This window comes from Erpetoichthys calabaricus, chromosome 3 (genome assembly GCF_900747795.2).
Source record: "Erpetoichthys calabaricus chromosome 3, fErpCal1.3, whole genome shotgun sequence".
Lineage (NCBI taxonomy): Eukaryota > Metazoa > Chordata > Cladistia > Polypteriformes > Polypteridae > Erpetoichthys > Erpetoichthys calabaricus.
The window spans coordinates 103,874,259-103,889,487 of record NC_041396.2 but is presented as its reverse complement, the minus strand read 5'-3'; the positions used below and the strand labels follow the sequence as shown (position 1 = coordinate 103,889,487).

Here is a 15,229-nt window from a genome sequence, read left to right as displayed (position 1 = left end):
AGTATATAAAAAAAGTGCCGCTTGCAAAAAACCTCAAAGCAATGTATACTGTCTGTGTGATTGTGAGAGCCCGACTTTGCCTAGTTTGACTTCGAATATAAGGTGCTAATAAATCTTTGAGGTACAATATCCCCACCCCCCCCCAGATAAAGCGGTATCTTTCGAAAAGAATTTCCTCCAGGAGCAATAAAGGATCTTGCTGATCGCGCAAAACCCTCTCTATATGAAGTTCTCTTCTTATAATTTGCGTACCGATATCAATTGGTCGCTCATTCATGAATGGCAAAGCCATGACTGAATGAATTCCATGCACAGACACTGATTAAGTGTGTGAGCTAATCCTTGTTTACATCCAAAGGTTTGAGGATTTGGATGTGCTGCTATGACAACACATCCAGCAAGAGTTTTGAAAAACCGTCAGATCCAGGATCAGGCCAAATCGTCAACAATTACAAAAACGAGTAATCCACGTACGAAAAATACCCCCTCATACTTAGAGACTTACATCATGACACTGTATATATGGATGCTACTCTTATAATAGATATGTATTCTGTTTTAAAGATTATTTAGATTCATTTGGTTTTTTTTTTCCTATGTTAATTATTCTTTAATATTATTTCCTAATTTGTTTTTTCTGTTGTTGTAATTTTCTGTTTGACATCTTGTAAAACATTTTGAAGTACATTGTTTGCATGAAAATGTTCTATATAAATAAAATGTTGTTGTTTAAGAATAGTTATTTCAGGCATCCAATACTTTTTTCCTTCATTTTCCAAAAGTGTTTTTAATATATTGATATCTTGTGCTATTGACTATTAGTAATACTCAACTATGAATGAAATGCAAGGACCTGTTACAGTTTGGACTGATAACAATATCTAACAGGGTTAAGCTACACTAGTCTGTAACAACAAAGTAAAACAGCTGAAAAATTGAATTGTGTGCAAAGAAAAATAATACACAACAGGATTTTAAAAAATAACAAAGCAAATACAAGTGTGGTTTTGATCACAAATCAACCTTTTAATTTTTATTTTAATCAATGGATTCACATTCTTGTATGAAGTGGAAAATAGCTGGAATCAAACTGCCAACCTTAACATGTTATGTTTCAGCCATAGTTTTCTTTCCTTTTATTTTTTGTATCTATTATTTTTAATTATTACTTTTCAAATGTTTTTGATATTGTATAATTTTTGCCTATATAGCCTCCTTAGCATTATGTTTTTCCCCAGAAACACAAGTCAAAAACACTGAATTATTTTCAACAAGATAAAATGTTATTATGTGTAACAGAAACATGTACATATCAAAATGTCAACATAAATACATTAGGAAAGCTATGTCTTGTGTCCACTGATGTACTGATGCAAATTTAATAGGCGCCCTTCCTGTAGCAAGTTTTGAAGTCATCACCAAGGCCCAGCCCGATGTCACAATCAGGACAGTAGAAGCATTTTTCTTTGCACACTTTTCTCATAATATTTTTCCTGTTGCTTGAGCATAATAGGGTGGAATGTCAGTGCCTGATCCATACTTGTTATTTTAGGTTTCCACAGTGCAAGGCTTAGTGACTTCCACATTTACCCTGATACGAGCGATAGCTGCTGCATTGTGCAGAAAATATGAACAGTATTTAGGGGGCTAACATCTTTTCCTTGTCTTCCTACCTGATGGCAATCATTTTTGCCATGTGTCTACTTGTACCCTGCTGTAGCTTTATGCAACTGAAGTCACCAGGCATATCACAGTCCTTATTTGAAAAGATTTTTTCTTTCCCTTTGTCCTATTAAGCCAGAGGTTTTACACTTTCCTCATCTTTGAAGGGCATTTTCATGTATTTAGGATATTTAGAAGTATTTTTGCATTTTTAAAGCCAGTTCTCCATTTGGAGCCTGGGCAGGCCTGCAAACCTGCCTTTTGAGTTTAGGATCAGGGTTTCTAGGGTGAGGCCTGTTTTTGAGGCAGGCTACTGAGGTCCTAATCTTTCGCTCTGCCTTTTGACTATTTGTTGTTTTTCGCATTGGGACTTTGTTCACATTTGGGACTATCTTCTGTGTTTTTTGTGCTCTTTGAAGCTTCCGTGATTACGGATCATTTTTTACAAGTAACTTCTTTTTATTTATAAAGATTCTTTGTTTTTCTTGATCACTAGCTGAGGGCTGTTGGTGTTTCCCATTCTATTGGGCATGTTGAGTATGTTCAGGATTCTTTGTCCTTAGGATCTCTGTAGTTCATAACAGTGTCACTGTGCTCATAACTGACTTATTAGTTCCTATAGCCTGTTGCTAACAAATGACAGCCCAAATCATGACAAATGACATCAGTACACAGACACTGTCTAAGGTGTCATGGTGTCTTTTTTAGTATTCAGTTATTTGGAGTGTATTTTCCACATGCTTAGCTAGAAATAAGTCCAGTAGCAAGTTAGGACTTTACACCTTTCATGATTAAGCTTTCTGGTTTCCATTTTAGAATTTTGGTATTTCAGTTCAGTTCATTGTTTTTGTAACTTCAGTTTCCTCTTTTCCTTACTTTGTTTTCTGTATCATCTGCCAATCCATTTCTTTAATTTTAATTTCAGATGTGCCAAAGTCAAACTAGGCAGTACAGTCAGACCTCCACATCTGTGAGTTACGCATCCGCAGATTCAACCAACAGCGGATCGAAAATATTAGAAAAAAAGAGATCCAGAAAGTTCTGAAAAGCAAACTTGAATTTTCCATGAACCAAGCACAATTGTGAATCCACACAAATGAAGTGATCTGTAGACATACCCTACCATCTTAGCCTCTCAGTACAGCAGTTAAAAGTAGCTCATTGGAATAAATTTTCAACACCTATATGACCTTACCTATCCTACCTCTGAGTGCTACCAATCACCAAAATGGGAAACGGTTTCTGTCTTTACACTCTCTGTAGTACTGCCGCTATTAAACAAAACACAAAAGACATACACATATTCTGGAAATAAAGACACTTAAACAAAGAACACTAAAAAATCACTAAATTAAAAATTAAATTAAAATCAGACTTAAAACCATTGCTTCCCACCTCCCAGGCCAATCAAAGTGAGTCTGTCCATCAGCCTGCAAACACCCTGTCAGGGCACCACCTTTAAACTGTAAATTTACCTACATATACACAAGCATGCAAAAGCTGTGTACGCTAGAAATGGCCATGACACGCACAGACTGTCTGTAGGTATAAGTACACGGTAAATTATATACTAAAGTTACTATTGATAACACACACTCTCAGTGGCAAGTACTGCCCTGCATTGCTTTAAAAAAGTTGTTCGGTTAACAATCCCGGCTTTTAGGCACTGTGAGACTCTTGATGCCACATTGTATACACTCCTTAATTCCATGAAAAAAATGGTTCATGAAAATCAGTTAACTAGTTAAAGCAATCCCTTATAGGCTAATAGTGAGCATAAAGTGCTATCTCTCAACAGAAATTAATATCTTAGATCTTTTGAAAAGTAACATGTCACTTGCCAAAGTCATTATTTTCTAAACAACACAATATAACAACTACTTTCCTAGTACATTTACATTGTGTTAAGTATTATAAGTAATCTAGAGATGATTTAAAGTATACTGAGAATGTGCGTAGATTATATGCAAATACATATGCAATTTTATATAAGGGACTTGAGCATCCACAGATTTTGGTATACAGAAGGCTGACTACACAGTCCTTATTAATAGTTTTATTTGTATTTTTCATTTTTTCCTTACTGCTTACTTTTGTTGTGTTGACTTTTTTGTTTTCTACTTGTAGTTTGACCCCAGACCGTTAAGTTCCTTAATTTCCTAATTTTAATAATAATAATGTTTTATTTATGTAGCACCTTTCATACACTCAAGGACACTTTACAATTCAATAAACACATTAACAAAACAATAAAAATCACATACAAGAAAATGAATAATACTCATTGAAAAGATGTGTTTTTTTTTAAATGAATAATAGATTTTTCCTCGTGAAGGCTGAGAGGAAGAGCATTCCAAATTTTAGGGGCTATCACACTGAAAGCTCTGCCACTCATAGTTACTAACCTATATTTAGGTATAGTGAGTAAGTTAACGTCCAATGATCTTAATGCACGAGCAGGAGTGTAAGGAAGCAGCAGCTCAGACAGATAATCAGGGGCTAAACCATGAAGGGCTTTAAAGGTGAGAAGAATAATTTTATATTTGATTCTTGAAGAAACTGGTAACCAATGCAAATCATATAGGAGAGGAGTGATGTGAGCAGATTTTTTAGTGTGTGTGAGTAAACGAGCAGCAGAACTCTGAACATACTGTAATCTATTGATATACTTAGTTGGTAGGCCATAAAACAATGCATTGCAATAGTCCAGATGGGTAGTGATGAAAGCATGAATGAGTGTTTCAGTATCTTTTACACTGAGGAAAGAATGCAGATGAGCAATGTTGCGGAGATGAAAAAAGGTTGTCTGTACTATTGAGGTAATGGTTTAAAAATAAGAAGCTGATCAAAGATGACACCCAAATTATGAACTGATGCTGAGGGTTCAACCAGGATCCCATCAACGTCAATTTTTAGCCCACAATATGGTAGAGAGGACAGATTTGGTACCAATTAATGAGATTTCTGTTTTATCAGGACTGAATTGTAAAAAATTATCTGTCATCAAATGATTGATTTCCTGAATGCAGTCAGTCAGTGCAAAAGGTGAAGATCAACATTTACATAAAGTTGTGTGTCATCGCCATAGCAGAGGAAGCTTAACACTAGAATTACCAGAGCCTACGAGAAAACTCGTAAATTCGTCCAACCTTAAATCCGTTCGCACCTCTCCGTCAGCATCTTTTGTCCTGTAAAAGTGCTGATTAAAACAAGCAGCAAGAAGCCTGCTATTCCATCCCCCACCATTGCAGAACGTTCACTAAGTTTTTCCAGCTCATGCCTTGTTTGATTATCTGGGAGTGAACTGCTGGCGTTTTAGAGTGGAAATAATACATTGTCATTTGGAACACATGCTTTTCATGTGTGTTCCATTTCTACAGTAATCTGTTAAAACAGAAACTTTTTCATATTTTAGTAATAAATGTTACAAAATGTAGGCATAAACTATAGAATGTGTGAAGCCTGAAGTCCAAAGATCAAATAAACACTTTCACAAAATGTTCAAGGACACTACAACAGCTTCCGTGGGGTAGCAGTAAGATTTGCAGACTTGTAATCAAGGGGCCACCGGTTCGATTCCCACTGCCTCCTATATTTGCCATTTTCAGTAGTGAGCTGCTCTTATTGTTAATATTATACAGTACACACATACATTTGGTTTGCGTCTGTAACAGACCATGTACTGTACATTTATAGTACTGTACTTGTAAAAATTACCTTTTGTTTCACTTTTATTCCCTCACTCATGATCACGATACATACTACCGCCCTAGGGATCTGAAGCTGTTAGTTTTTATTTGAAACTGGGAATAACTGTAGATGTGAGGTGTTTTGAGGCAATGGAACTGGACATTCTCTGATCTGGAGGGATAAAAGCTGACACACAAACGCTGGTGAATCTGCCTTCTTCGTATCTCACCGTCACTTTATTTGTTTTTATTCAGTTTTATTGAGTGTTCCTGCTGACGCAGAATTAGTATGCACCTTATGGTGTATGATGTCAAAAAAACATTGATGTAGGTATATATGATATTTTGAAGAAATCAATTTATGACCTGAATATTACCAATCAGAAAACATCATCGCACTAATGCAATATTATTTGAAAACGAACGCCGTCAGATCGGGTGTGAATTTAATAATAATCTATATATATAATTCACTAAGCCGGGAGACAAGTAGCCACCCATGGAAAGCACGCCGGAAGGGGCGTGGATTCACTAAACCGCCGACAAGTAAGACACCAATGGCGCACGCAGGAAGGAGCCCCGCCCACCAACTCTTAGACCATTGGATACGACGAAAAAATCACAGAGCCACGCCCACCAACTCGGACGCGACGCCTTGGAAAACATGCCGTCATTTCTGTTTGTCTGTACCACAGTCCACTTGCAGCTCTGAGCCACGTTGACTTTTCATTAGTCAACCTCAGTGGAACCTTGGTTCACACAGAGGCAGCGCGAGAGAGAGACAGAGGCACACACAGGCAGCGCGAGAGAGAGAGCCGCGCACACACAGGCAGCGCCAGAGAGACAGAGGCACACACAGAGGCAGCGCCAGAGAGACAGAGCCGCACACACACACACAGAGGCAGCGCCAGAGAGAGACAGAGGCACACACAGGCAGCGCGAGAGAGAGAGCCGCGCAATCTTTTAAAACTGAAGTTAAAACACAATGAAGGAAGCAGTCTTTAAAAACCAATAAGCCCTGTGCCTCTTTTTCATTAGCGTCTCACCTGCTTCAGGCCCTGCAACAGTCGAGACGCTCTCTCTGCAGCTGACCTTCTCTGTGCCTGACTCCACTACTGTCAGTCGCCTGATTAAAAATGGCCTTTTAAAGGGGAGCTATGGACCCGCTATAACACAGGAACACATTGTCTTCAAGCCTGCTCTCGCTCACTCTAACGTACCGGCTTTCTCTCTCTCTCCTCACTCGCTCACACACTGCACAGGGGAGAAATGCCCGCAGCACGAGTCTACCCAGAAACCGTTTCAGCCACACTTCCACGCCCCTCGCTACACTGTGAGTGTGATGATTATTTATTTAAAAATGGGCTTTTGAAGGGGAGCTGTGGACCCGCTATACCACAGGATCACCTGTGACATTGCCTTCACATTGTTTTCCTTTTATTTATGATCCTGTTGAGCAGATCAGACACCCAGGCAAACAACACCAATAGCTGCAACCACTTTGCCCGCCCCAACTCCTCACCTGAGTCGGTTTTGTCTGTGTTCAGCAGTGTTTCCCAAACTCGGTCCTGGTGAACCCCTGTGGATGCAGGGTTTTGTTCCAACCAGATTCCTAATCATTAATGCCGGTGAAACTCATTCGGGATAAGTCGGTTTTTCAAACGCAGACATGTAGCACATTAGTCTAGCAGACTAGCTGGATGTAAAAATGTCATTGACGAAACTGTTGCTCTCAAACTTCGCAACATGGCTGTTGGCCTTGTTTGCCAACATTGGGATAATGTCGGCGACGTGGTCACAAACTGCAACAACTCACCACACAAGGACGCCCTGTCTCTCGAGGCATTCACACTGCCCGAAGACAACCATGGGATACGCAGAAAACAGCCATGTCAGTCAACGCAGATCAGACACCTAGGCAAACAACACTGAATAATCAATAGCTGCAACTACTTTGCCCGCCCCCACTCCTCACCTGAGTCGGTTTCGTCTCTGTTCAGCAGTGTTTGCCAAACTCGGTCCTGGTGAACCCCTGTGGCTGCAGGGTTTTGTTCCAACCAGATTCCTAATCATTAATGCCGGTGAAACTCATCCGGGATAAGTCGGTTTTTCAAACGCAGCCGTGTAGCAGATTAGTCTAGCAGGATGCAATAATCCGAGATGAATGCGCGCCCTCGCGCTGAGTGAAAAGCCAATATATATTGAGTCTAGAAAACATGATCAGCAACTCTTTGATAGACTGCAACAAAATGATGAAAGAACGGGCACATTTTTTTCACACAAGCTGGGTGGGTGGGTGTTAATTATTTACTCGAAGGATTTCAAGATTTAATATACACAAGCGGTAACACTGTAAAAGCGGCCCAAACCAGAAAAGACGGCTGGCAAAAAGCTGACAAATTAAACGCGTGTGCATTGTACTTACTGAAAGCAGCGTTACGGATTTTGCAAATGTTCATTTTTTTCCCTCTGCTTAAAAAACATTAAAAAAGCAGCGTGATTATGCGGCGTATACTACGCCGCGAGTTGGTATGCAGCGTGTAAAACAGTTTGTCGCGGATAATTTGCCTTTTACTTTAAGACGAAGACAATTTCCTGTTAGACTTGCCTTTGCGATGACAATTAATAAGGCACAGGGCCAAACTTTCAAAAACATGGCTAGCGGCTCATACGCTTGCACTGATTATGTCCCTGCCCTTTGTCGGCCCCCCTCGGTACTACCATGGTCGGATGACTTGGTGGGTTATATATAGAAAAGCAGCCAAAACCGCAAACAACAATGAAAAGTCTACGTGACTCACACATGCATATGGACTTTGCAAAGAGGAAAATGACTCAGGTGACGAGTTGGGGGTGGGCACATGAAATGTTACTTTTCTTGGTGATTTATTACATTTCCGATTTTTCAAATGTGAATTTTCTCCCTGTGCTTAAAAATCATTAAAAAAGCGGCCTGATTATGCAGCGTATGGTACGCCGCGGGTTGGCTAGTAATAATTCATTACATTATGCTGGCACTGTTACTTAGAGTCAGATCATCATTGACATCAACATTAGAGAATGATCATCATTGAGAGAATAAAACTGAAAAAAGCTAACTTTTACAAGTACCATAAATTTTTACCCAATGTCCCATATATTTGTCTCTTTCTTTTTTTTCTTGACCTTGTGTGAGTGAAGTAGCGGCAGATTTGTATTCCCTAATGAAGACATAATACTGGCGATAACTGAGGTAATATGTGAAGCAAGAAAGAGCAGCACCAGAGATACCAATAGCTGAAAGTCTGGACAGTAAAATGTTATGGTTACAATACGGCCATCCCAGAAACTGTGGTTATAAGTAAGTCATTGGCTACCTTAAGTAAAGCAGTTTCAGTGCTATTTAGGGCTCTGAATCCTGATTGAGAAGGCTCAAGAAGGTTATGCAAGTTTAAATAATCATTGACTTGAGCAGAAACAACCTTTTCTAAGATCTTAGCCATAAATGGAAGATCAGAAATTTGGCGATAAAATTTTAGTTGTAACAGATCTGAGTCAAGTTTTTTAAAACAGGGATTACAGCAGCAGTTGTTAAATCACATGGAACAACACAGGTGCACGGAAACTACAGTTGATAAAGTGAGAAATGGGAGCAGAAACTTTGTCAGTGCAAACCTTAATCAGTAAAGTAGGGGCAGGATCTAGATGGCAGATAGTTTGATTCAATTTAGATATTACTTCAGCAATATAAGTTGGTGTAGTGGGGTTAAATTAGACAAATAAACTGTAGATTTAGAAATATAATCAGTCGATAGAGATGAGGAATGGTTAGTAGAGAAACCTTGATATATGGTCATAATGTTTGATTGAAAATAATCCAAAAATAGATTACAGTACTCAACAGAGGAATAAAGATTTTTTGCAGCATGTTGACAAAGTCTGTTAACTGTATTAAAAAGAGATCTAGGGCGACAAGTACCAAAGTCAACAAGAGTGCAATAGTACTTTGAACGTGCAGCCAATAAGGCACATCTGTATTCCTTCAGGTGTTCGGTGTAAGCCAGGGCGTGAACAGCCAAATCAGTCTTCTTCCAGAGCCTTTCAAAGCGACAACTAGTTTGTTTCATGGTACGCAATTCTGCTGTAAACCATGGAGATGTCTGAGTAGTAGGAACAACCAAGGATTTAATAGGTGCATAATGATCCAAAATTTGTGACAATGTGGAATTATATAGAGATAAAATCTGTATAGGGCAAGACAACCCAGCACCAACAGACATAGAGAAGGATCTTCTTGATGTTACGATAGGTTATTTTAGATTTTAGACTAATTTTAGGGAGGGGATAAGTGAAACTAAATTCAATCAGCTTGTGATCTGAGATACCAGTGGCAGTGATCTCATCAGACCTGCCTCTACTGTAAAAAATCTTGGTGTCATTTTTGATTCCTCCCTCACTTATTCCGCCCACATAAATCACATTAAGAAACTTTCTTACTTTCACCTCCGTAACATATCCCGTGTTCGCTCCTTCCTCTCCTTCTCTAATGCTGAGAAACATGTCCATGCTTTTATCACATCCCGCATCGATTATTGTAATTCCCTACTGGCAGGTGCCCCTTCTAATCTTATATCACAGCTCCAGCTTATTCAAAACTCAGCTGCAAGAGTCCTTACTCGAACCAGCAGCAGCGAGCACATCACACCCATCCTGCTCCGTCTTCACTGGCTCCCTGTGTCCTACAGAATCGAATATAAAATCCTACTAATAACCTACAAAGCTTTAAATAACCTCGCACCAAACTATATCAGTGACCTTCTCCATCACTGTGTGCCTGCCCGCCCACTAAGGTCCTCTGATTCTGGTAATCTTGTTGTGCCCCACACTAATCTACACTCCATGGGTGACAGGGCCTTCAGCTGTATAGCGCCCAGACTCTGGAATGACCTACCAAAATTAATCAGGTCAGCTGACTCCATGAATTCTTTTAAAAAACAACTCAAAACTCATCTGTTCAGGAAGTCTTTTAGCTCTACTTGACTTTATTACCTTTCTCTCAGTTTACTTCTCTGTCAAGATGCTCATGTAACCTGTATGTGTGTGCTAGACCATCAATTATGTTGTCTGTTTTTTTTTTTCTCAGAATTTACTGTCTTAATCTTCTTTATTTATTTATCTGGTTTGTACAATGCTATATACTATATATTCTGCCGTTCTTTATTTACTCTGTAAGTGCCTTGAGCATGGGAAAGGCGCTATATAAATAAAATGTATTATTATTATTATTACCAATAGCAGTACCAGATGTACAGACATTCTGCAGACCAGTGGAACATACAAGATCCAGAATATGGACCTTAGCATGGGTTGAAAAACAAACATGCTGCACAAAACTGAAACAATCCAGTACTGAACGTACCTCACAAGCAGATGAACAGTCAGAATCCACATGAATATTAAGGTCACCAAGCAAAATAACAACAGTAGACATGCCACAGACAAGAGTGAGTATTTCATAAAGTTGAGAGAAAAAGTCCAGCTGAAGCTTAGGAGGCCTGTAGATTAATATAATGTGTAGCAAAGCCTTTCCAGTGATTTTAACAACCAGGTATTCAAAAGATGTAATGTTGTGAAAATCAACAATGGTTGCTTTAAGACAATCACGCTGAACCACCGCCAATCCACCACCTCGGCCCATCACAAATGGGTTTAGACAAGTAACTGTAACCAGAGGGGGTAAGCAAATTTAGCTGTAAGTAATCACCTGGATTTTGCCACATTTCTACAAGGAACAGCCTGTCCAGTTTTTTAGAAGTTGATAAGTTGTTAAGGAAAGTAGTTTTATTACTTAATGATCTGCAGTTCATGCACGCACAGTGGAGAGTTACGTCAGATTGTAATCCTTGGTTACTCCAGTACTGCATTTGCGGAAGGTGTCTCAGCCAATTTGTCTGCCTATACCATCGTCTTGCGGATAGTCTTTTTGAGAAAACAGTTCTAACAGACCAAATCGTGGAAAAAGTGTCTGCAGATGCAGAGGTAATATTAAAATGACACCAAGGGGAGTGGTGTATATACCGCAGACGAGCAATGCGAACCTCCATGCATAAGCCATAAGTCACTGCATCCAGTCTAGAGTGCATACGGTAAGCGCATAATTGTGTTGTAGAGTAGGTAATCATCTTCAGAAAAAGCAGTAACAGCTACCACCACGTTAGCCAGAACCCATAAACTAACTCCAATTGAGTAATAGACAAAGTCAGCTAAGAAAGTCTTAATCCTAATCAACTAAGAAAGTAAAGACTTACTCACCAACCATGTTGGCTCAGGGAGAGTACAAGGGAGAGGGCTTGTGGGATATAGGCAGCGAATGGAATAAAACTTTACAAAAGCTCCAGTATGAATCCAGTGAGAATCTGTCCATTACGGACGTAGTAGTAACAGCAACAAAGCAAAAACAGAGCAAAAAGATATCGGTGAGCGGTGGCAGCCAGATCACACACAATGAAGCCATGAATCCTGTCCGATCGAGACACCTCAACCTGGATTGGGTGCACCAACAATAACACCCCTTTCAAGTGTAGCAGCCACTTGAATGAAAAATTGCATTAGTTGGCAAGGGCTGCTGTATCAGTTTACCATTCTTTGTCTCTCATAGTGTTTGCTTAAGATTAATAGGATATTTTGCAGTGTTTTTGAGACTTTTGATATGTGGCTTTTATTATGTCTTTGGAGACTTTTTGTTTAGGCCCAGGTTTTGGGTTTGGACTTTTTTGGATCATGTTTGGCTTAAACTTACACTATTTCTTTTTGACATCATGTTTTTGATATCACTCTGTATTTTTTTAATTTCTTATTTTCCTTTATTTAGATTGTTCCTCTTTAATTAGTTAATTTGGCTTAAATTGTTGGAAATTAACTATTTAAGAGTGGCTTCTGTGAGTCTGAAACAGTCTTCCCTGGTATTAGCCTCCCTGTCTTTGGTAAATCATAACAAGAACAAAAGCTGGCAGAGCTATTTCTTGATATTTTAATATCAAAATGGCTGAGGCTACAGAAGCATTGCTGAATGTGCGGTGAATGCTGTTCTGATTTTAGCACCAGGATTTTTTTTTTACTGAAACCCCATGAAGTTGCAAGATGACAGCCATTCCCCATTTCACCCCTAAGCTTTATTTTAAATATGTTTAGGGTTTGCCAAGTCTGTTACAACCTCTACTACCAAAATGGATTTTAATTTTGCTTGATCGTGAGAAAGGCACTATATAAATAAAATGTATTATTATTATTATTATTAGTATTATTATTATTATTATTATTATTATAATTAAGGAAGAAGTTGGAGTAAGCTCATTAAATCCAGTTGTGCTGAAATGGCTTTCCTTTTGTTTAATTTACAATTAGACCCAACTTAACTACTAGTAATAAGCTGAATTTTCAAAGGATGTACACTGAGCATACAACAATTAAAAAAGGGTATAATTCCACATACTGTATGTGAAAATGAAAAAATTATATCCAATATTTTCCATTATAAAAGTAGGGTAGATATTTTTGAAAGCTTTTTAATTTATGGCTTATTAAAGGCTGAGGTTATCTTCCTTTTTATTTACTCACCTTTTTTCTCCATAAATACAGAGAAGAATTTATCCCATGTATAATTAAACCCCATAACTGGGTTGTTGTATTGGAAATGGTAATAAGAAACAGCAGCATCTTTGGGATTTCGTATTATAGTCAAAATCTGTTGAAACAAATTGTAAGATACAGTAATTCTTAAGACTTGTAAAACAACCAACTTACATCATAATGTTTTCATTTGTTTTCATCATGTTAACACCAAAATTATGTGAACAGCTCTAAGATTCCACTTGTTTTCTTGTCCCAGTCCCAACAAGCTTTTTCAAAGATGTCTCAGATGTGCTCATTGATAGTGTACTTGACATAGCTAACTTTTCATTAGATACTGGGGTCCTCTCAGATTGTCTAAGTCTGTGGTAGTAAAACCCCTGCTCAAGAAACATAGTCTAGACTCCTTTCTCTTTAGACGTATTTCTAACCTGCCTTTTTCAAGTATAATTCTAGAAAAAGCAATTTTCCAGCAGTTAAATAATTATTTGAATAAACAATTTGAAATAATTCAAATTTCAAACAGCTTTAAGTCCAAAGTATAGTATAGAAACTGTACTGGGTAAAGTGGTATATGACCTGCTGGTTAATGCTGACACAGGTCAAATAAATGGTCTCTTAAATCACAGCACAGCTTTTGACACCATAGACCACAGTATTCTCATAAATCACCCTAGAACATGGTTGGTGTTCTCTCTGGTAGTGTCTTAAACTGGTTTAAGTCTTATTTAGGTGTGGTGATTGTAATTTGGGAATATTGTATATGGTATACCACATGGAACTATCATTGACCTACTGTTATTTTCAGTCTATATTAATCTGTTAATGTTAGGCCAGATTATATTAAAACACAAGGTAACCTACCACAGCTATGCAAATGACAAACAGCTTTACTTATCTCTGGTACCTGATAACCCTGAAGCTCTAGACCAGGGGTGGCGAACTCCAGGCCTAGAGTGCCGCAGTGGCTGCAGGTTTTCATTCTTACCATCTTCTTAATTAGTGACTAGTTTTTGCTGCTGATTACTTCTTTTAATTAACTTGACTCAGGCCCCATAGTTGTTTATTTTTCTTTAATTAGCAGCCAAACAATAATGAGAAACAAAACAAGCCACCACATGACCAGGGGGGTATTTTCCGTACGTCGCTTAAATCATCCGATCAGATCAGATCAGATGCCTCATCCTAGATGAGTTAATGCCAGTGAAACTCATCCGGGATAAGTCGGTCTTTCAAACGCAGCCGTGTAGTAGATTAGTCTAGCTGGATCTAATCATCTGAGATGAATGCGCGCGCCCGCGCTGATTGAAAAGCCCATATATATTGAGTCTAGAAAACATGATCAGCAAGTCTTTGATAGGCTGTAACAAAATGACAAAAGAACGGGCGCATTTTTTTTTCACACAAGCGGAGCAAGACCTTTCATTCGAAGGACATGAAGAATTTCAAGATTTAATATGCATAAGGGGTAACACTGCAAAAGCAGCCCAAACCAGAAGAGACGGCTGGCAAAAAGAGGCTGACAAATTAAATGCGTGTGCATTGTACTTACTGTGAGCAGCGTTTCATTTCCAATGTGTCAGATTAATTATTATTTAATATGTTATAATTCCAGATCAAACGTGAGCACAAGGAGAACACGGGAACAGGTTAAAGTGAAGTACAAGAATATACTTCAAACTGGTAAATATTGGTATATAACTATTTAAAGAGTTGTTGACATAAAGAATCATATATACCTGTAATGTAAAGAACATTAATTTTAAAGCTAATAAGAAGGCAGACAAGCAAAAAACAGGTGGAGGTCCACGCGGTCCAGACCTTATCCCTGCAGAAGAGTTGGCTCTCCAGCAAAATGCCCATGGCCCTGTTTCTGAGGGCATTCCACGGGGAAGCTCCTCCTCAGAACCAGTGGCAGGATGCAGTGGTCACTTCATTTCAGGTAAAGGATGGTCATTGCATATATTTGTCCTCAATGTGTGCCATAGGTATGTTCCATATAGCCCTCTTTTTTTGTTGGGTCAGTTGCAGGGAATGTCACATCCCTAGAACCTGTGTCTGACCAACGAGATATTGACAAAGGTCAAATATTTGATGAAGACACTGTGTCTGATTATTCATCAGGAGGAGAGGTACATTTTCCAAATAATGTTTGATCAAACTCCACTCTGATCAGTCCCATGTGCCCCAATCACATTTGGAAACCCTGGGTAATGAGAATGTTAGGCTTGTTGTGAGATTCTTTATGGAACTGTGGGTGTTTTTGCCTG

The 15,229-nt window shown here is 38.7% G+C and overlaps 1 protein-coding gene across 6 annotated transcripts in view; it reads right to left on the bottom strand.

Moving 5' to 3' along the window:
* LOC114649318 (sulfotransferase 6B1-like) overlaps positions 1-15,229 on the bottom strand; it is a 296,944-nt gene that overhangs the window by 131,757 nt on the left and 149,958 nt on the right. The window contains exon 4 of one of the 6 annotated variants that reach the window (XM_051925626.1): positions 12,948-13,074. The exons of the other annotated variants lie outside the window; for them this stretch is intronic. Coding sequence (XP_051781586.1) covers positions 12,948-13,074 — 127 coding nt within the window. The remainder of the gene's footprint in view (positions 1-12,947; positions 13,075-15,229) is intronic. 6 annotated transcript variants of the gene reach the window in all.